This window comes from Equus asinus, chromosome 22 (assembly GCF_041296235.1).
Source record: "Equus asinus isolate D_3611 breed Donkey chromosome 22, EquAss-T2T_v2, whole genome shotgun sequence".
Taxonomy (NCBI): Eukaryota; Metazoa; Chordata; class Mammalia; order Perissodactyla; family Equidae; genus Equus; species Equus asinus.
The window spans coordinates 52242684-52265856 of record NC_091811.1 but is presented as its reverse complement, the minus strand read 5'-3'; the positions used below and the strand labels follow the sequence as shown (position 1 = coordinate 52265856).

The 23173-nt window shown below is 35.2% G+C and overlaps 1 protein-coding gene across 11 annotated transcripts in view; it reads right to left on the bottom strand.

Moving 5' to 3' along the window:
* The window catches only part of LARP4 (La ribonucleoprotein 4), a 64997-nt gene that overhangs the window by 13104 nt on the left and 28720 nt on the right, over window positions 1-23173 (bottom strand). For all 11 annotated transcript variants that reach the window (XM_014862863.3, XM_014862864.3, XM_014862866.3 and 8 more), the window contains 6 exons: window positions 22199-22302; window positions 19279-19389; window positions 18196-18249; window positions 5805-6017; window positions 5185-5288; window positions 183-395 (listed from right to left, as the gene is read on the bottom strand). In XM_014862863.3, the coding sequence (XP_014718349.1) occupies window positions 183-395; window positions 5185-5288; window positions 5805-6017; window positions 18196-18249; window positions 19279-19389; window positions 22199-22302 (799 nt within the window). The remainder of the gene's footprint in view (window positions 1-182; window positions 396-5184; window positions 5289-5804; window positions 6018-18195; window positions 18250-19278; window positions 19390-22198; window positions 22303-23173) is intronic.

Here is a 23173-nt window from a genome sequence, read left to right as displayed (position 1 = left end):
CTCAATAATTATGAAAAACTACTAATTCATATTATGTGAACAACGCATTTATTTAGCATAACCATACACCAATAATTAAGTTAAAACAAAATCACTAGATCATGGGTCTTCAAATATTCACATGACCAAAGAATTTTCATATACCTTTTCTCCCCCTCATATTTATTATCTTATTTCCTTACCTGCCCCTACCATAGTCCCCATTCTGTTCCATCTGCAAAGCAGGAGTCTCTTTTGGAAGGTAGCTTTGCTCCTGATGCCCTGTTACTGTAGGGTTATGCCGTTCAGTTGGAAAGTTCCTTGAACCAGATCTGTTTAATGGTCCATCCCCCAAAGACACAGAGCCCTCTGTTGACTGTTCTGAACCACTTGATGACCTAAAATGAGGCTTCACACTGTAAGAAATATAAGATCACATACATGAAAGGATAAATCAAGACAGACAGAAAATCTTTCCTCTTAATGGCAGATACTCTGAATAGCCCAAGTTAAAAATTGCCTTCTGCTGTATTCTGGTTTTCCATAAATTAAGTTAAAATAAAAGAGTCATGTTGCAAAAACGTAAACCCTTTCATATCCCAGATGGATTAGTTTTAAAAGGCAAAGGATTTTTACATCAAAAACAGTTGTTTGGAGAGATTTGGGAGAAGATCCCAAGTTCCTGAAGATAAAGCTAGTTCTACCACAATATACAGAATTTAACTAGGATTTCAGTTAATTTCTTTAACACCAGCTGCAGTCTTGACACATCTAAATCCGCCAGGCTTTAAGCTTATTAATGAGGCTATGCCATGCATTTTCAAAGGGGTAACATCACCCTCAAAGGGAGTAAAACTTGGTTCTTAGGAGGTTGGTGGTGGAATCTTAATCTTAGTCATTTGATGTATAAAGCACAGGTCTACATCCATTACATAGAGAGATATATAAAATAATCTCTCATATTAAATTTCCAAGGGGGAACTTAGAAAAAAAAGTCTAAAAAGGTTCTTTAGGAAAGCGACAATAAAAAAAGAGTGAGAAACAGTGGAATATACTAAAATCCCAGCATCTTACTAAGCATCCCTCATTAAATGAAATTAGCTTTTCAATGACCCACATGTGGGACAAAAAACTAGGAAAATGTAATGCAACTAAGAGCCTGGCATGACTTCATGAATTAAAGTATAGAATCTGGTAAAAACAAAAAAACAAAACAGAAAACCACTTCTAACAAAAGTAGCTTTTTAATTTTGGGTGATGTGTATAAGCACCCAACTCTCCAAAAATGTGTAAGCAGATGAAGCTTAGGAAAAGGACAGAGGATGCAGTTTAATCAATAGTGAAAACATCTAAAGTAAGCCCAAGCAACTGAAACTGAGGATCTTGGCTCTAAAAAGATTAAACAAGGAAGGAAGAGATTTATATTTAGCCTCTCATTTGCAGTTTATGTACTCTATTTTTTAGTCTATTTTCATGGTTACAAATTTATAATATTAATAACACATTGCCAATTCTTGGTTCTCTGAATAGGTAGTTACAATCTCATAATAACTATAAGCCCAACAACTAAACATTAATTCCAACAGCAGCTCCAGCTATCCTACTTTACTCTTTACAGAACATAAAAAATTGTTACTATTATGAAAACTTTTAAAGATAAAAATCAGGCTATAACACTGGGCTGAGTTTCATATAAGATGATACTTTTCCAGATAATTAGTCACAACGTAGATTTTTAACAGCAATGAAAATTAGAGTATGTCAACTAACATGAAATAATTTTCAAAATATTTATGTTATCCATCACATCTGAAAACAACCTCATGAGAAAGATACGCTTGTTTACGTATCTGTTCAGAAGGTACCATTCACCTAAATTTTCTCATTACATTTCAATACACCTAACAGACAAGTTATTAGATTTAAACAGCCCTCAGATCTCATAATCTTAACCTTTCACTGAGAGGGACTTAACAATCTCAGTCCAGGCAAAAGAACAAAAGAATGACGAAAGAAATAAGTGATAAAAGACAGAAAGGAAGAAGTAAAGTGACAGAAAGACAAAGTATGAAAGATAGAAAAATGCCCAGACTTCTGAAAGTTAGTCCTATTCTCTCTTAGTAGGTCTAGTGATCATCATTGGGCTGTTACAAGGTTAATATAATAAACTGCAAAAGGGCTCTCTAAAAGTTACTTTCTCCTTGACTAATAAAAATAAAGCTCTGGCACCGGTCACTTCTTAGAAGCAAGAAGGAAACAGGGATTTGGGTTGGTAGTCAAAAAGCTCTTGAGTTTCATTCATAATATTTGCATTTTTATAAGAAGAAAGTATTCATGTATTATTTCTGTAACTAAAAGTTAACAACAATCTGTACTGGTCAAATATATAGAATGGAATTGTACACGAGTGGTTTTGAATAACAAGCAAAATTATACAACTGCCCTGTATCTTCAAAACCGTAGGTATACCTCCTTATAAAGCAAAGATGATTTGACTGTCATTCTTGGCTTTCTTGTTGCAATTTCACCAAGAAAGCACAGCAGACAAAAACAAGTAATAATAAAATACCATGACCCATTTCATGTATGCTTTAAGTCATGCATCTGCTAACACTAGTACATTTAGTTAGTCACTAAAAGTTGGTTTTGGTCTACCTCATAACAAGATACCTATTCCACTTAACCGTTTAAAGCAAAATTCACACTTTCAAAACAATGTGAAATCAACAGATACATATTTTTACAAAGGTACTATTTCTTTTCTCTTTTTTTTGCTGAGGAAGAGTCTCCCTGAGCTAACATCTATTGCAATCTTCCTGTTTTTGTATGTGAGCCACTGCTACAGCATTGCCACTGACAGACTAGTGGTGTAGGTGTGCTCCCAGGAACTGAACTCAGGCTGCCAAAGCAGAATGTGACAAGCTTAACCACTAGGCCACTGGGGCTGGCCCACAAAAGTACTATTTCTTTTCTTTTTCTTTTTTTTTCTGAGGAAGATTAGCCCTAAGCTAACATCTGCTGCCAATGCTCCTCTTTTTGCTGAGGAAGACTGGCCCTGAGCTAACATCCATGCCCATCTTCCTCTACTTTATACGTGGGATGCCTGCCACAGCATGGTTTGCCATGCGGTGCTGTGTCCACACCCAGGATCTGAACCGGCAAAAACCAGACCAGCAAAGTGGAACGTGTGAACTTAACCCCTGCGCCACGGGGCAGGCCCAAAGGTACTATTTCTAATCATGAGAAATCTGTATCTCTTCATAAAGAAAGTTTGTAAATTGTCATTTACTCTAATTGAATTATTTTTAAGAAAAACTTCCAGCTATGGTAGAGGAAAAGGAAATGTACTAATCTCAGGTCTGCTGATAATAACTAGCCATGTAACCCTAGCAAGATATTTTTCCTCTTCAGCTTTCACTTTATCTGTAAAATGAGTTAAAATTGTATCATAACAAAGTTCTTTCCAGATTTAAACATCATTGCCCCCATGTGCTCATGGAAATTAAATAATCTTTTTTGAACAGGATGGGGATTAGCGGATATGTGTGTATTAAGGCTCACTGTACTTTTACTCATGTGTTTGAGCAATACTTGAATTTTGCAATTAATTGTTACTCTATTATCAAACTAAGAGTCATCTACAAGAGCAGAAATTATCTTTTGTTTATAAAAAATCCTCCATTCTTACAATATAAAGAGATCTCATTTGAAACTTCATAAAGCAATAAAAATGTGTATATATAGTAAACTTTTCCTAACATTTAAAAATGATCTTCAAATGCTTTAATCAATTGTGTCAGTTAAAGTGAGTACAAAAATTGTGACTATTAGAGGGTGGTACATATGAATACTTCCAGAATTCACTGAGAAGAGTATATATATTTTTTAACAAAGGAAGATTCAACCTGAGCTAACATCTGTGCCAACCTTCCTTTATTTTGCATGTATGTTGCCGCCATAGCATGGCTTGATGAATGGTGTAGGTCTGTGCCCAGGAACCAAACCCGGGCTGCCAAAGCAGAACACATCAAACTTAACCACTAGGCCACGAGGCCAGCCCCAAGAATATTTTTTAACACTTTGAGGCTTCTTTCTCAACTGAAGCATGTTTCAGGAAAACCTTAAAAAAAAGAATTAAGTTCCTAAAAGTCATCTTGGGAAAACATATGGCATGTAGTCTCCTTGCCAGAAAGAATCAACTGGGAGAACAAGATCTTGAAAGAGAAAATCACTAAAAAGAAATAATTTTAAAAAACCTCCAAAAGCCAGGAGGTTCACAAAATAAGCAAACAAGAAATAATATATGTGAAACTATTAAATAAATCTTATCTACTATGTGAGCCCTTTTTTCGTTGTTACTCATACTCCATGTCAAGCCATAATATATATCAAATTACTGGAATCATCAGTTAACGTTTACATAAAGAATAATACTTAAGTGACATATCAATATTTTATGATAGCAAACAGTTTAAAGAGTTCTCAATAATTTATTCAGAACACTGTGTTTTAAGTGTAGGCACTGTAGGGAGAGCCAAATCTTGGCTCTGCCAGCTACTAGCTGCTACATGCCTGTAGCCATGGCATTTAACCTTTTATATCTTAATTTCCTCGTCTTTAAATAGATAAAATAACTGCATCTATCTAGAGGATTATGAAAATTAACTGTGATAAAACATGTAAAGCCCTTAAAACAGCTTTAGATATTAAATGCTCAATAAATGTTAGCTATTGTCTATTGTGTGTACACTATAGTTCATGGAAACCATTTCAAAAGTTAATTCTTAAAAATCTTAAATAACTCATATTCCCAGCTTTTATTGCTTAAGTCAGTTAACAATACTTCTATCCTCAAAAACACTCTCATTCTCCAAATTGTTACCTATTTAACACACTAAATGGAATTTAGACACTAGGTTTTACATTGTTATCATAAAATATTTTTTCTACTCTCTTTATTATTAAAATAATCAGTATATATCGTGTACAATTTCAGTTCCACGTCCTTTTTATAGCCTCTATCAACTCTGAGGTCAAAGTGTGTTTACAAATTCCAGATTAAATCATTCACACACTTCTTGCAAAACAAACAAAAAACTAGTCTTTTTACTGAGTCTGCAAATAAGCATTACTATTAACACAGTAACTCTTTAAGAACTATTAGGAATTGTTTACAATAAATTTCAGCTACAATTTTTATCTTACCGATTTTTTTGGAATGGTCGACCCATATTCACAGCAGCAGTATTTGTTTTATAAGATCCTGGTGAATTAAAGCCATTTACAAAACTACCATTGGGAAAGGGAGCCTAAAAGAAAATTTTAATGTTTAAAAATGATTAATGATAAAGGCAAAATCTGGTATGAAAAGTCATAAGAAACCTCTGATGAACTAACCTACCATCAATTTATTTTACGAGCCAAAAATAATTTTAAACATTTTACTTATTCACTTTTGCAATACGTACTTCAAGTATCACTTGATTTACAGAAGAACCACTAGTTCATTACTTAATAAAGAACATTTCTCTTTGAAAAAGTTTCACAAACTAAAAACATTTCAAATCATTTAGAATTTATCTAGGCTCTTATTTTAATTCACTCAGCAAAATCTAAAGAATAAAATCATAGGAACCAATAGCTCAACCTTTAGTCATATGCATATATTTGGTATGAGGGGTTAGATATCCTTCTCACCACCTAAAAGCCAGAAAGTAACCAGTATCAACACACAACAGAACAAAAAATCATCTCCTACTCTAGCGGATGTCTTCAAATTTCAGTTCGAGGGAAAAAGTTTATTATTCTGTTAGGCTCTCACTTACCAGTGGTGTTTCAAAGTAAGGTGCAGGATTTGGAGACCAAGACTGAGGCATAATACTATAAACCGAGTACTGTTGGTGAGGATTATATACAGGCTGCATAAAGACTGGTGAGGCATACTGTGCTTGAGTTTGAATGGGCTGACTATACATACTGGAATCCATTAATCGATAACCATTCTTAGCAAAAAACGTATTGATGGCTTTTATCCTTGCCTAGAAGGAAGAGGAACACGTTATAATAACAAAGGACTAAGTGCATATTTTCACAAATATATTTAATTTACATTTTAAACATATTTTACATGACTACATTATTTCTGCCTATCGTAGAAAATCAGTAGAGCAAAAGAAAAAGAAATGATTGAAATAGCTTCAATTAATTAAAAAGACTTCTGCATGGCAAATACACAATGAGCAAGGTAAAGCCACACAAGTCAAAATAATAAAACTAACTGCAATTTATCATAGACAAGGGAGCTATCATTACTAATATATAAATTCTAAAAAAGAGATAAAAAAACCCAACAATCCTATATAGAAATTTGGAGAGAAATGAACAGAGTTCACAGGAAAAAAAAAAGGTAAATAGCTTTTAAACATATGAAAAGATGCTAAAGCTTGCTCTTTAGAAAATTTAATTAAAATTGAATTAATATTTCTCACTTATAAGACTGGCAAAAGTCCAAAGTTTTGACAACATGCTCTATAGATAAGGCTGTGGCAAAGTGGGCACTCTGATACATTGATGATGGGCATGCAAATAGCACAACACTTACAAAGGGAAATTTAGCCATGTCTTCCAAAATCACATATGCATTTACCATACTCTTGTCAATCCCACTTCCAGGAATCTTTCCCAAATATACACTAACCAAAAAACAGGTTTAAAAGAAAGGATACACATGGCTATTCACTGACACTATTGTAATGGGGGGTGGGGGAGTGGGGCGGGGAGCTCAATACACACACGAAACACCCCAATAGTCCAAAAAATAGTCCATCCATGGCTGACTACATCATGGTACAGCCACATAACTGAGTATCACGTAGATGTAAAAAGAACTAAGGAATTCCTCTAAATACTATTGTGCAGTGATTTCCAGAATATACTACTGTTTAATAAAAAAGGAAAAAAAAGACAAGGCAAGGAAGAGAAGAGTATGTATAGTACTATTGCTCAACTAAGTTAGATGGGGATATGAAGATATACTTGCATACATATATATGTACATGTAAACATGTATTTAATATACTGTGTTTTAGATATTGTACTTTTAAATCAAGCACATACTGAAAATAAAATTAAAAAAATCAGTTTGTAAAAGTTAAAAGCAAAACGAACCTAAATGTGCATCCAATTAGTAATATAACACAGAGAAATCCTAAGTGACTTTGAATCATAAAAAAAAATAAACTGTTATGAATGTTCCTTAGGAATAAACCACAAGGCAAAGTATGGCAAAAAAAATTTCTTAATTTTTTTTCAGAACTATATTGCTACTGAGATTGTCATTCTGATACTTTTGTGTGTGACTGTGGGACAAAGCAATTCAGTAATTATATTGGGTCACTGAGATTCAAGATTTTCACAAGGGAGGAAAGAGACATAGATGTGAGACCAAAGGATTAAAATCCATTTAGCTTGAATTTAAATTGGAAGCATCCAGTATAAACTCATACTTTTTTCTTAAAAAAAGACAAACCATGTATTTCATAGCTCTGTCCACTGAAAGGCTTAGAAACGACGACCAAACCAGTAGCCACAAGCACTCCTTGTGCCTAGCCAGTGGACTGCAAAATGCAAAACATCATTTCCCCATAAAAGTAACATGGAGACTCTGGAGACTTGGCTGACCTCAGGTCTCTTTGTACAAGAGCCTGGAACATCTTGTCATACTAGAGAGCGAAGAAACCACTGAAAATTAGTAGGGCTATGACAAAAGGACTCTTGAGTCAACTCAAAGAGGCCATACCTCACCAATAAGGACAATAAACACACCAAATATGTTTCAATACTCAAAAACATCTGAATGGTCATTTCTGAAGGTTGCTAGGGAACCAACACATTATTTCCAAAAACTGGTAATAAAAGCTAGAACCAAGCATTTATCATGCATTTCATATATGAGCTGTACCTCACAGTAATAAAGATTAGGGCAAACTTCTCTTTATACAAGTGTTTCAACTAATAAACGGAAAAAAGACAGCAAAGAAATAGCAACATTATGGGGCCAGCCTTGTGGCTGAGTGGTTAAGTACACGTGCTCTGCTTTGGCGGCCCAGGGTTTCACTGGTTCGAATCCTGGATGCAGGCATGGCACTGCTCATTAAGGCCATGTTGAGGTGGCATCCCACATGCCACAACTAGAAGGACCCACAACTAAAATATACAACTATGTACTTGGGGGATTTGGGGAGAAAAAATTGAAAAAAAAAAAAAGATTAGCAACAGTTGTTAGCTCAGGTGCCAATCTAAAAAAAAAAGAAAAAAGAAATTGCAACATTTTGCAATCCTTAATGAATTAATAGATGGAATCAATGATCAGTAGCAGCTAGCATAAAAAGAGACACAGCGACATACATGATTTTGTTCTGGCTGCTCCAAAATGAAATCTGATTCTAATCAAGCCTCTAGATCTAGCTACCAACTTGCATGAAATACAGGGGATCATGTTAAACTATACTCAAGAATATAACTAGCCAATTAAAAAATGTGCAAAAGACTTGAATAGACACTTCTCCCAAGAAGATACACGAATGGCCAATACGCACACGAAAAGATGCTCAACATGACTCATCATTAGGGAAATACAAATTAAAACTACAATGAGATACCACTTCACATCCATTATGATGGCTACCATAAAAAGAAAAAAAGAAACAGTGAGTGTTACTGAGGATGTGGAGAAATTAGAACCTTGTATGCTGTTGGTGGAAATGTAAAATGGAACAGCCACTGTGGAAAACTGCATAAAGGTTCCTCAAAAAATTACAAATAGAATTAATGACCCAGCAATTCCACTCCTGGTTATATATCCAAAAGAAGTGAAAGCAAGGTCTTAAAGAGATATCTGTACACCCATGTCCATAGCAGCACTATTCACAATAGCTAAAATGTAGAAGCAACCAAGTGTCCCTTGTCAGGGGAACGGATAAGCAAATTGTGGTGTACACATACAGTGGAATATTATTCAGCCTTAAAAAGGAAGGAAACTGCAGTATGTTATATGGGTGAACTTTGAAGACACTATGTTAACTGAAATATGCCAGTCACAAAGAGACAAATACTGTATGATTCCATTTATATGAGATAATTAAAGTAGTCAAAAATCATGAAGACAGAAAGCATAATGGTGGTTGTGAGGGGCTGGGGAGAGGGGAGAACAGGGAGGTTTTTTTTTTTCTTTTGGGGAGTTATTTTTAATAGGTTACAGTTTTAGTTTTACAAGATGAAAAGAGTCATGGGGATGGACGGTGGTGATGGCTGCATAACAACGTGACTGCATTTAATATGGCTGCACTGTACACTGAAAAATGGTTAAGATGGTAAATTTTATGTATATGTATCTTAACACACAAAAAGAGAATACAGCTTAAGCGAAATGTATACCCTGAGAAACTCTGTAAGACAACTAACATAGTTATTTCAACATATTTCAAAAAACAGAGGTAAAGGATAAAACTACAGATTTAAAAAAAGAAAAAAACTGGAAACCAGGAAAATGCGAACAGCAACTGCTGTTCAAGAAATTATTGTTCATTTTTTAAAAATCCGTATCTTTAAAAAAAAAAAAAACGAAAGTGGGGGGAGGAGTGCCAGCCCCGTGGCTGACTGGTTAAGTTCACACGCTCTGCTTTGGCGGCCCAGGGTTTCACCGGTTTGGATCCTGGGTGCAGACATGGCACCACTCATCAGACCATGCTGAGGTGGTGTCCCACACGGCACAACCAGAAGGACCTACAGCTACAATATACAACTACGTACTCGGGGGACTTTGGGGAAAAGAAGAAGAAACAAAAAGAAGATTGGCAACAGATGTTAGCTCAGGGGCCAATCTTAAAAAAAAAAAAAAATCCTTATCTTTTAGAGCTACTGTTACTAATTTATTTACAGATAAAATTAAGTTTCAGATTTGTTTCAAAATAATTGGAGGCATAGAAAAATGGGTGGGAATATAGATGAAACAAGACTGGCCATGCTCTATTAATTGTTAAAACTGAGTAACAGGTACACAGTGATTCATTATACTATTTTCTCCATTTTAATATATGTTTGAAATTTCCTGTACTAAGTTAAAAAGAAAAAGGCAAGAAAGAAATGCTCTAAAACTTAGTAAAATAAATCAGACCACTTGTTTATGTACTGACTATGGTTGCTTTTGCACTATAATGGCAGAGTTAAGGAGCTGCAACAAATTACATGACCAGCAGAGTCTGTAACATTCATTATCTGGTCCTTAAAAGAAAAAGTTTGCTGACCCGTATGACCTGTATAATAGAGCTATAATATAAAGATATGAGAGGTTAGATTAGGAATCATAAGCCTCATCAAGTTGTTGAGAATATCAAATGAACACATGTTAAAGCATAAAATTACAACTTTAATAAATGAGTGAAAGGTGTGTTTTATGATCCTTACAGATATAGGCCAGGAATGTCCTCCCCTCAAATTTTAACCAATCGAATAGTTAAAAAATCAATAATGGCCAATCTTGAAAACTCCTTAAAATATCAAATTGACTTTAACCTGGCCTAAAAAAATAATTACAGCTATTGCTTATACTAAAGTAATGTTATAGACTATAGCTTACTTTTAATCTTAAATATTCCATAAGAAACTCAAACCAAGTAAATAACTATTTTCATTTATTTATTTATTTATTTATTTTTTGAGGAAGATTAGCCCTGAGCTAACTACTGTCAGTCTTCCTCTTTTTGCTGAGGAAGGCTGGCCCTGAGCTAACATCCATAACCCATCTTCCTCTACTTTATATGTGGGACGCCTACCACAGCATGGCGTGGCCAAGCGGTGCCATGTCCGCACCCAGGATCCGAACTGGTGAACCCCAGGTCGCTGAGAAGTGGAACATGCAAACTTAACTGCTGCACCACTGGGTCGGCCCTATTTTTTAAATGTGGTCCATCAATCAAGAAAACGGCAGCCCAAGGGGCTGGCCCAGTGGCACAGCAGTTAAGTTTGCACGTTCTGCTTCAGAGGCCCAGGATTCGACAGTTTGGATCCCAGGTGCGGACATGGCACCCACCGCTTGGCAAACCATGCTGAGGTAGGCATCCCACATATAAAGTAGAGTAAGATGGGTACAGATGTTAGCTCAGGGCCAGTCTTCCTCAGCAAAAAGAGGAGGATTGGTGGCAGATGCTAGCTCAGGGCTAATCTTCCTCAAAAAAAAAAAAGAAAAAATGGTAGCCCAAATAAACTGATTCCAGGGGCTAGCCCCATGGCTGAATGGTTAAGTTAGCACACTCCGCTTTGGTGGCCCAGGGTTTCACCAGTTTGGATCCCGGGCACAAACCTGGCACTGCTCATCAAGCCATGCTGAAGCAGTGTCCCACACAGCAGAACTAGAAGGACCTACAACTAGAATATACAATTATGTACTGGGAGGCTTTGGGGAGAAGAGGAAAAAAAACAGATTTCAAGACGATCCAGGCACTGGAAGCAGTAGACAAAGATTTAATCCAGCTATCATAAATATGTCATGGATAAAAAGGAAATTATGTTCTTAAAGAACTGAACAAAAGGGGAAATCTCAGCAGAGAGAGGTAAACTATTTGTAAAAACGGAAATTCCAGAACACAGCTTGAAGATGAATCCAAATCCACAGAAATTACCCAATCCCAAGAAGAAAAAGAGATCGAAGAAAAATGAACAGAATCTCAGTGACATCAAGCAGTCCAACATACATGTAACTGGAGTCTCAAAAGGAAAAGAGAGAAAATGGCGCAGAAAAAGTTTTGGAAAAACTGTAGTTGAAAATGCCAATTTGGTGGAAAACATCTATCTGCAAATTCAAGTTCAGCAGGACAAATGGAAAACCACACCAAGACACACCATAGTCAACTTACTGAAAACCAAAGATAAAACAAAAAATATCTTGACAGCAGGCTAAGAAAAACAACACATTACATACAGAGAAGAACAACAACGCCTCAGAGGCCAGAGCAATGGAATGTTATATTAAAAGGATGGAAAAAAAATTAAAACTATCAATCCAGAATTCTGCATCCATGGACAATACTCATCAAAAATGTGTGTGAAATACAAGACAGTTATAGATAAGGAAACACTAAAAAAATTCATCACTAGGATGCACTAGAAGAAACATCAAAGGAAGTTCTTTAGGCTGAAGGGGAACTAATACCAGATAGAACAGATCTATAGGAAGAACAATGAAAAATGTTTTCCTGCCTATTTAAAGAGAAACAAGATGATAAAATGTGAAGCATTTTACCTGAGCTCATACAATAAAAGCTCCATTGGACTCCTTCAGAAGCATATCTCTAGGCCAATCATAATACTTATTGAAGAAATAATTACAAAAAATATTCATGACTTTAGGAAATGTTAGTTTAGATAAGACAAAAATAATGAACCCTAAGACAAAAGTGAGATAAAATAGACTTCATCAAAATTAAAAACTTCTGCTCTTGGGGCGGGCCCAGTGGGTAGCGGTTATGTTCATGTGCTCCACTTCGGCAGCCTGGGATCACAAGTTCAGATCCCGGGCCACGGACCTCCGCACCGCTTTATCAAGCCTTGCTGTGGCAGGCGTCCCACATATAAAATAGAGGAAGATGGGCAGAGATGTTAGCTCATGGCCAATCTTCCTCAGCAAAAAGAGGAGGATTGGCAGTGGATGTTAGCTCAAGGCTACTCTTCCTTTCCACTACCCTTCGCCCCACAAAAATGAAAAATTTCTGCTCTTCAATATATATCGTTAAGAAAATGAAAAGGCAAGTCACAGATTAGGGGAAATAAATTTGCAACATACATATCCAACAAAGAACTTGTATCCAGAACATATAAATAACTCTTACAATTTAATAATAAGATCAACAATCAAATTTTTTTAAATACAGAAAAGATTTAAAAGGTACTTCACCAAAGAAGATATATGGAAAGAATCAAAATGTCTAAGAACAAGTGACTAGATAATCAAATTGAAGTATACTCCTACAGTGGAATACCATTCAGCAATAAAAAAGAACGAACCACGTATGGACAGCTAATCTTCAACAAACATGCCAAGAACATACAATGGAGAAAAGATACTCTCTTCAACAAACAGTGTTGGGAAAAGTGGACAGCCACATGCAAAAGAATGAAGGTAGACCATTATCTCACACCACACACAAAAATAAACTCAAAATGAATCAAAGACTTGAAGATAAGTCCTGAAACCATACAACTCCTGGAAGATAATACAGGTAGTACACTCTTTGACATTGAACTGAAAAGGATCTTTTCAAATACCATGTCTTCTCAGACCAGGGAAACAACAGAAAAAATAAACAAATGGGAGTTTGTATCAGACTAAAGAGCTTCTGCAAGGCAAAAGAAACTAGAATCAAAACAAAGAGACAACCCACCAACTGGGAGAAAATATTTGCAAATCACATATTTGACAAGGGGTTAATCTCCATAATATATAAGGAACTCACACAATTGAACAACAACCAAAAAAAAACCACCTGATCAAAAAATGGGCAGAGGATATGAACATTTTTCCAAAGAAGATAGATAGATGGCCAATAAACACATGAAAAGATGCTCAACACACTAATCATTAGGGAAATGCAAATCAAAACTACACTAAGATACCACCTTATGCCTGTCAAAATGGCTATAATCACTAAGACTAAAAATAAATGTTGGAGAAGATGTACAGAAAAGGGAACTCTTATACACTGCTGGTGGGAATGCAAACTGGTGCCCTCACTACGGAAAAGAGTATGGAGATTCCTCAAACAACTAAAAATAGAACTACCATATGACCCAGCTATCCCACTACTGGGTATCTACCCAAACAACTTGAAATCAACAATCCAAAGTAACACATGTAGCCTATGTTTTGTTGCAGCACTATTCACAACAGCCAAGACATGGAAACAATCCAAGTGCCCATTGACTGATGATTGGATAAAGAAGATGTGGTATACACACACAAAGGAATATTATTCAGCCTAAAAAATGATAAAACCGTCCCATTTGCAACAACATGGATGAACCTGGAGGGAATTATGCTAAGCGAAATAAGCCAGACTGAGAAAGACAAACACCAGATGATTTCACTCATACGTGAAATATAAATAAACACATGGACTAAGAAAACAGTTCAGTGGTTAACGGGGAAGGTGAGTACAGGGTGGGCATGGGGCGAAGGGGAGCACCTATGTGGTGACAGACAAGAAATAACGTACAACTGAAATTTCACAATGATGTAAACCATTACGAACTCAAAAAAAAAAAAAATTTCCCATATAAATTAATGGTAACTGCTTCTTCACTTTACGCCATTTCAGCTTACAAAAGTTTTCACGGGAACACTCTACTTTCAGACAGTGGCACGAACAGAAAAAGAATTTCTGTTTGGGATGATGGAAAAGTTCTGCAAATAAATATTGGTGATGGTTGCACAGCAATGTGAATGTACTAAATGCCACAGAGCTGTACACTTAAAAATGGTAAATGGTATGGATGTATATTTTACCACAATAAAAACAACTTTTAAAGAAAGCATAAAAAAATGATGTGTCTTGCAACATTATTTGTTTTTTTTAAAGTTTTATTTATTTATTTATTTATTTATTTATTTTTTCCTTTTTCTCCCCAAAGCCCCCTGGTACATAGTTGTATGTTTTTAGTTGTGGGTCCTTCTAGTTGTGGCATGTGGGACGCTACCTCAGTGTGGCTCGACGAGCAGTGCCATGTCTGCGCCCAGGATTCGAACCAACGAAACACTGGGCCGCCTGCAGCAGAGCGTGCAAACTTAACCACTCGGCCACGGGGCTGGCCCAGTAACATTATTTGTTAACAGAGAAATAACTTAATGTTTGTCCACAGAGAGAAATGGATAATTAAATCATGACATAAATGAACAATGTAGTGTGTATACTTGAAATGATGAGTGAAAAGATCTTGAAGATCTTTGAGCGAGCCCTGACAGCCTAGTGGTTAAAGTTCAGCGCTTTCACTGAGTCAGCAGCCCAGGTTCAGTTCCTGGTTGCAGAACCACGTCACTTGTCTATTAGTAGCCATGCTGTGGTGGTGGCTCACACAGAAGAACTAGAAAGACTTACAACTAGAATATACAACTATGCACTGGGGCTTTGGGGAGGAAAAAAGATCTTGAACATCTATTAAGTGAAAACAAAAGATGATGTCTATTGTACATTCCATTCATGTAAAGACAGACAGAAAGAAAATTCCTAGATGGACACAGAAAAAACTGTGATCTCTAGTCACCTCTGGCAAAAAGGACTGGAGGAATCTGGGAGAAGGAGATTTAAATTATTTATTTATTACTAATTATTTAATACTGTTTGACTTTCTTACCACATGCAGGTTTTTTTTTTTTATTAATGTTATGATAGATTACAACCTTGTGAGATTTCAGTTGTACATTTTTGTTAGTCATGTTGTGGGTACACCACTTCCCCTTCTGTGCCCTCCCCCCACCCCCCTTTTCCCTGGTAACCACCGATCAGATCTCCTTATCAATATACTAACTTCCACCTATGAGTGGAGTCATATAGAGTTCGTCTTTCTCTGACTGGCTTATTTTGCTTAACATAATACCCTCGAGGTCCATCCACGTTGTTGTGAATGGGCCAATTTTGTCTTTTTTTATGGCTGAGTAGTATTCCATTGTGTATATATACCACATCTTCTTTATCCAATCATCAGTTTCTGGGCAACCACCACATGCAGGTTTTACCTTCAAACTCAAAATTCTGAAATAGTAAATATAAAACAGAAATATATACAGAAAAAACTATATATTCTATGACATATATTCAGTAATATATATCATCTATATGAAACCCAGATAAAACTTAATATTCGCAGTCATAAAAAGCAATTAAAACAGGATGAAATATTGCCTCAATGAAATTATCAATACGTGAAGAAACAGGTAGATCAACATTCACTTAATCCCTTTGTCCTCCAATATCACTGCTTTTGAATCATAGAACTTCAGAAATAAAAAGCATGCGCATTTCAAAGAAACAAATCAGGACCTTAAGAGGTAACTTGAAATGCTCAAGATCAAAGAGCTTGTGGCTGAAAGCAGCATCAAGGGCTGGAATATAGGATTTCTGGCTCCTACACCCATCTTTTCCGGTGCTACGTCATTTGGTTTTAATGAACAGTACTAAAATTACTGGGAATCTGTGAATCTCCTAGTAAGAACATTGCTATGTGATGGCTAATCAAAAGAACCATAAACAAAAACCAAAATGGCAGATAAAGAAGAAAAAATTTCATTTTTCACAATGAAAAAATATATGTACACATTTATCACTATACCTGAGATCTCTGAAAAAGCAATATGCTATAAGAATTAAAAAGTATAAGGAATAATCAAAATAGTGATTATTTGTAGATGCTATGATCTCTTAGGCAGATAATCCAAAAGACACAACAAAACATTAGATATGATAAAGGAGTTCAGCAAGGTTGCTGCATGCAAATAACATGTTTTAAAAAATCAGTAGGATACCAAGGAGAGGGAAAAAAGCAACAAAAGTCACTTTAAGGAAGCAATTAAACACAACAGACCTGAATTAATAGAGAAATAGATCATAATAAAGTTACTATAATAATGAATAATGTACAGTAAAAATGCCAATTGTCCCCAATTTAACCAATAAGTTAAATGTAATCCCATTAGTTCCAGTATGGCTTTTGTTTTGTTGTTTGTTGGTATTAAACAAATCTTCTAAAATTCATAAGGAAAAGTAATGGTCTAAGAATAACCAAGACAATTCTAAAAAATAAGAACGAGGTAGGAGAACATGCATAAGATGATAAGGATACTATAAAACCATGGTAATTAAAACGGTGATATTGGTTCAGTAAAGTAAAGATTGATAGAGAACCTGAAATAGATCTGATAGATGCAATATTACAGACAAGTTGTGGAAGGACAGACGACTCAACAGATAAGTGTTGAGACAACTGCCTTTTCATATGTGGAAAAAAATTAAATTAGATCCCTATTTTATACTATACATCAAGTTAATTCCAGATGTATCAAAGACCTAAACCTGACATATAAAACTTTAAAGCTATTAGAAAACCTAGGAGAATATCTTTATAACCTCAAGCAGGTAAGGGAAATAGAAAGAAGAGCATTATAGGCAGAGCAAATAGAAAGACAACTGGCAGATATCTTCATCTGTAATGTGGAAAGTAATATTACCACCTACCACACAGAAATAATGGGATTTAAATATGTCGAGTTCTTAGAACAGTGCCCAACATATAACTTCTTAATAAATGTAAGCTGCCTTCAGTCTGGTTCTTCCACTGAATAGTTGTGTGACACTGGGTGGGTGACTCATGCCTCACTTTCCTTACTAGCAAAATGGAGAAAACAAGAGTACCTACCTTTTTAGGTTCTTCTAAGAATTAAATGAGTCTATACATATAAACTGCTTAGCATAAAAACTGACAAAGCTCAATAAGAGTTAGTAAAAATAATGTATTGCATTTACAAATAATAATTATTATATTACATACGGAATGAGGAGCATGTCAAATTGAGTGAATGTTTAGGATTCTACTTTAGATAGTAGCTCTGATAGCAACGCAGAGCATGGACTATAAGGGGGGAAAAGCTAAAGGCATAAAAGTTAAAAGGTTACTCCACTTGTTCAAGCCTAAACAATGGCAATAAGGACTGAAAGAAGTTTTGAAGGCAGATTTCACAGGATGCAAGAACAGATTAAGTGTAAGAGGAGTGAGCAAGTATCATCAATGACAATTCCCAGGTTCCTAAATGGCTGAATGTTAATGTGCTGATGCAGTTAATTGAGATGAGGTTGAAAGTACTGAGAATGTTTTCCACCTCTATTAGTAAAAATTATTCCTGCTTCTCATTTTGAGATCTGGGCTTATCTTACATGTTGTCAATCAGCATCTAACTTCATGACTTCAACTAAAAATCATGCCTTTGGAAAGAACAGTTGTATAGAAAGTATTTTGATGCTCTATCAACTAATTTTCTGAAGATGCACATAACATGGGCCAGAAATTTCTTTAAAATCATTACGGGTTTTATAAAATATTATCTGTGTTATTAAAATTTTCAAACAACAAAAAAACCTTGTTTCACATTGGCTTCTACTTACAAATGTTTCTTACCATGATTGGCTTGCCCTGAAATGTTTTAACTTCTTCTCTTAAGTATTTAAAAGCCTGTTAACAAAGCAGAAAGGAACTTTCATTAGTATTCAAACATATCATTAAAGCCATCTTTACTCTATCAAGAGATTTCTGTATTAGGAACTAGCTCTAAACTAAACAATAAAAAATCCTCAAGTTGATTCAGTTATGCAGGTAATAGAGAATTAAAAAGTAAAAACTTAAGACCTCAGCTAGTTGGTATTTATTGTAGAATGGCTACTATGGATTACTGCAGAGAAAATACACAAAATTCAAAACAGACCTAAAATATCATTACACGTCAATTTAAAACCGGTTCAATCAGACAGCCTTCTAAGATTAATAATTAAAAAAAAAAATCAGGGGCCAGCCCAGGGGCATAGTGGTTAAGTTTGTGCACTCTGCTTTGGGGGCGCAGGGTTCACAGGTTTGGATCCTGGGTGTGGACCTACACACGGCTCATCAAGCCATGCTGTGGCTGTGTCCCATATACAAAATAGAGGAAGACTGGCACAGATGTTAGCTCAAGGACAATCTTCCTCAAGCAAAAAGAGATTGGCAACACATGGTAACTCAGGGCCAATCTTCCTCACCAAACAAACAAATAAATCAGTAAGGGGTTTTAAAATGCTATTAGACATATTTTTGTTTTAAAAGAGAATTACTTCTCTTATCTTTAAGTAGGACATGAAAATAATTAAGAGTAAAATAATTATGTCAAAATTCCAAGAATCGAAACAGAAGTTACAGATTTAATATGGGCCTACTATGTACTAGAAATACTAATCACTGAGTACATGGTTCCCAATCTCCATCTCAATTTTAAAAATTATGTGTTAATTTTTTTATTGATAGGAAACAAACTGCTCTTAAATTGAAACTAAAAAAGCTTTAGGAAGATGATTAAAAAGAAAACAAATTAATAAGCAAACCCAAAAAGGTGAACAAGGTGCTTAACAGTCTTTAGAAACATTACTATAAGCACACATTTTCTCAATTAAAATATACCACTGCTTCTTCTACCACCAGGAGCTGAAATCAGAAGAAAAGTTTTCTTCTTACCTGTTGTGCATCTGTGTCTGACTGGAAAGTGATATACCAGTTGCTATTGTGTGCAAACTCACAGCTTATCACCTTAGGGCAGTTTTCATTTTTGAACAAAGCTTTCACTTCCTAAAAGAGAAAAACTTCAGTTAACTCTAAAAAATATATCAACAATGGTCATTTTTTTCCCATTCATGTCTTTTGGTCCTTTCCATTTCTTTACTTGTTAACTGTTTATGCCTTCTGCCCAATCTTCAACTGAGATTATGTTCTGAAACAAAACACGCATGGTTAGTGTAAATTTTGTATATGATTTTGGGGTGAAACTTTATTTTATAATCAGCAAAACTGGAAGCTTTTCACTCCTGGTGGCAAACTAAATTTTCCTTAAAGTAAAATCTCACCAGTCCTGCCATCATCCCCCTGAAAAAACGATGCCCTCCATTAACACTGTCTAGGTGCTAAGTATTTTCATTCAATCCAGATATTTTGTCTACATCAGAGTCATAGACATGAACTCTCTGCAAAGATATCTTTTCTTTTCCATAACTGATATAACTGAAAACTAAAACTCCAACAAATATATGGATTTAGAAAAAATGATTACCAAAACTCAGAACTGTAGACCAGCTTGAAAGGAAACATCTACTGAAAAACCATCCAGAGAGAGAGACTGAGATTTACTCCTGAAAACAGCCCTGTGCTGAAGATTTTATCATCTCCATTTTATAGTTGAGGAAAGGGCAGCTCAAATTGTTTAACCTACTCACACTATCAAAGTGGAACTCAAACCCAGATTTGTATACCTTCAAATTTCATTTCATCTAATACTTACTTGAGTTCAAGGAGAAATTTAGTAGTAACCAATAATTCCCAAATATAAAAAGAATCTAGTTAGGTCAAACTGTCCCATATCAACATATCACTAGGTACCAATTTAAAAAGAGACAATTACTAAACTGATTAGACAATCAATATGACAGCAGTGAAGTCTAATCTGTATTCTAACTCCCTCAAATTTTTAAATACACTGCACTAAGAAAAGAGAATATCTCTACTTGTGCTGAAATTTTCTTAGGTCAAATGCTACTTGAAATAAGTGGGCAACCAGTTGAGTTTTGTGACAGTGGTGAAAAATCACCAAGTTCAGTTAATAAAATTCCCCTCTAGTCCAGAATTACCTTTTTGGAGAGCTATCTGTGGAACTGTTAGACTGTCACCCACTGATTTCTGCTTCCAAAAATCCAAAGATATTCTCCAAATACTTCTAATTCGCTTAAAGTGTATAAAGAATTGATTAATTTACTTAATTCTTAATTTAAAAAAATCTCTATTTTCAGCCTTTGTCATTCTTTAGGAAGAGTTCTTTTCACAGATTTACTTTCCTAAGTATAAGAAGAGAGGCCTGGATCTAAAGCAATCAAAAATTTATTCTACCTGACAGGAACCTTTAAGGTCACTATCTAAATCCCCTTATTTTAAATTTGAATTTCAGTGATTACTGCCTAGGTCGACTTTTCCTGGCTATTTTAGTCATCTGCCTTTCCTTAACTTCTTTTTTAATGAACAATGTTTTTGCCTGGTTCCTTTTATTTACTGTTTTTCATGTGTGTGAGCTCTTATGTATTCAGAATATGCATTATGATAACTATATAAATGATAATGGCTAACCTTAAGAGTGTTTTATATGCCAGGTGCTGCTCTAAGCTCTCTATATACTAACTCAATTCTCACAACAATTTTATGAGTTGTTTATTACTATTATTCCATTTAACAGGGGAGAAAACAGAGGCAGAAAAGGTTAAGTAACTTATCCAAGGTCACAGAGGTAGCAAGTAAAAAAGCTGGAACTCAAATCCAGGCAGCGTGGCTCTAGAGTTCAGGCTCACATACTCTACACTGTTTCTTAGCACTGCAAATATTCTTCCCATCCTGCAACTTTCCTTTCGATTTGTTACTTTAGATATAGAGTTCATAATTTTCAATCAAAGATCTATCTAGCAAGAGTTACTTTTCTAATTTCTCTAATTCTAAGCTTGGAAATCTTCATTCTGGAGGTTTAATACTGAATGACTGTGGACAAAAAGATTAACTACTAATGTCTCAAATCTGTTACGTGGCAAGGGTCTAAAAATTCTTTTTAAAATCGCTCATCAATCACCATATCAGTTACTGATTAATCCTCCCCACCTCTAATTTATTATGCCTTAACATGACAACTTAGTGTGAAGCTTTGTGGCTTAGCGGTTAAGAAATATGGGCTTCGGAATCAGAGAGATCAAGTTCAAATCCAGACCCTATCATTTAAACAGCCCACATGTCCTTGGGTAAGTTTTTTAACCACTCTAAGGCTCAGTTACTTTATCTGTAAGACAAACAATAAAACCCTTAGGCTTTAAATAACTGTAAAGTATATTGCACAATACATGGTAGAACCTAATTATTAAACAAATGTTACCATACATACATTATTATATAAAAAGGTCCACTTCTGGATTATGTTGTTTCATTCAAATACTATTTTATTCTTGTGCCTGTACCACACCATCTTTGTGACTGCAGTTTTGCTTTATATTTTGTTAACCAGTAGGATTAGTCCTGACTCTAATCCTTATTCACACTTTTCTTCTTCATTCCTGTGTAAGTTTATTCTTTCAGATGAATCCTCAGATTGCTAAAAGAGCCTATTTATATTTTAATTGTCATTCAGTCAAATCAAGAAACAAGAATTAGCATCACTGCAATATTCAGTCTACCCTTCTAAGAACACAGAATTATATCTTCTATTCTTCCAGTATTTCAGAATTTACAAATTAGTATTTATCCTATTCAGAGTAATTGATATGAGGGCACTGACTTACATTTTCCTTGTTTACCTCCTTCAATTTAAGCAGTTAAAGAAGATTTAGCTTTAGCAGTGCTTAATAATTTGATTTACCTCTATTGGTGTTGTTTCAGGAATCTCTCTAAGAATCACAATACAACGCTTATGACTTGGTCTCACTTTCTCGCCCTTCTCATCAACTTGTACCATGGGAGAAGCTGAAATTTATAAGAAGGTTTTATTCAAAAGTGATAAGTAGAGATATTAATAATTCCATTAAAAAACTATTCATTTCTATTTCCAACTGAATAAATCAGAAGAGGTTAATATGCTAAAGAAATTAAGTTGTAGAATCAGAGATCACAGTTATAAGAGAATATTTTGAGATTAACAAGCAAAGAACCTTGTCTAATGTTACTCTTTGAACAAATATTTAGAGTACCTACTTTGTGACTTGGCACTGTGTTGGGGTTAAACAGAAGCCTTCAGGGAGCATGCAACATTTATATCTAATAAGGGAATTTCCCTGTATACAATTATCAAATTCTTTATTTCAAGATAACACAAATCAGTGTATTTGCATTAGCCAAACACTACTCTGGGGAATGTAATGAGCTCCAATATATGAAGAAATTCTTCTTATCATCAAAGTCTTGGGGCCAGCTCCATGGTGTAGTAGTAAAGTTCAGCACACTCTGCTTCAGCGGCTGGGTTCGCAGGTTTGGATCCCAGGCACAGACCTACACCACGCATCAATCATGCTGTGGTGGTGACCCACATATAAAGTCAAGAAAGACTGGCACAGATGTTAGCTCAGGGCTAATCTTCCTCAGCAAAAAAATAAAAATAAAAAATAAAGTCTAAGTATCCTTTAGATGCTGATTTTGAGGAAATACTGAAGGAAGATAGCACCACATAGCTAAAACTTTTATTTCTAGTCCCTTTGGTGAGATAACATGCCACATCTCCCTGAACATGTAAGTAGAGAGATTAAAAAAAGCAGTTAAGGAAGAAAGCTTGGGTGTAAACGCTAGGTTCCAGCCCTTAGAGGCTGGCCAATTTTCTTATGTTGACAAGACTGGGTTATTT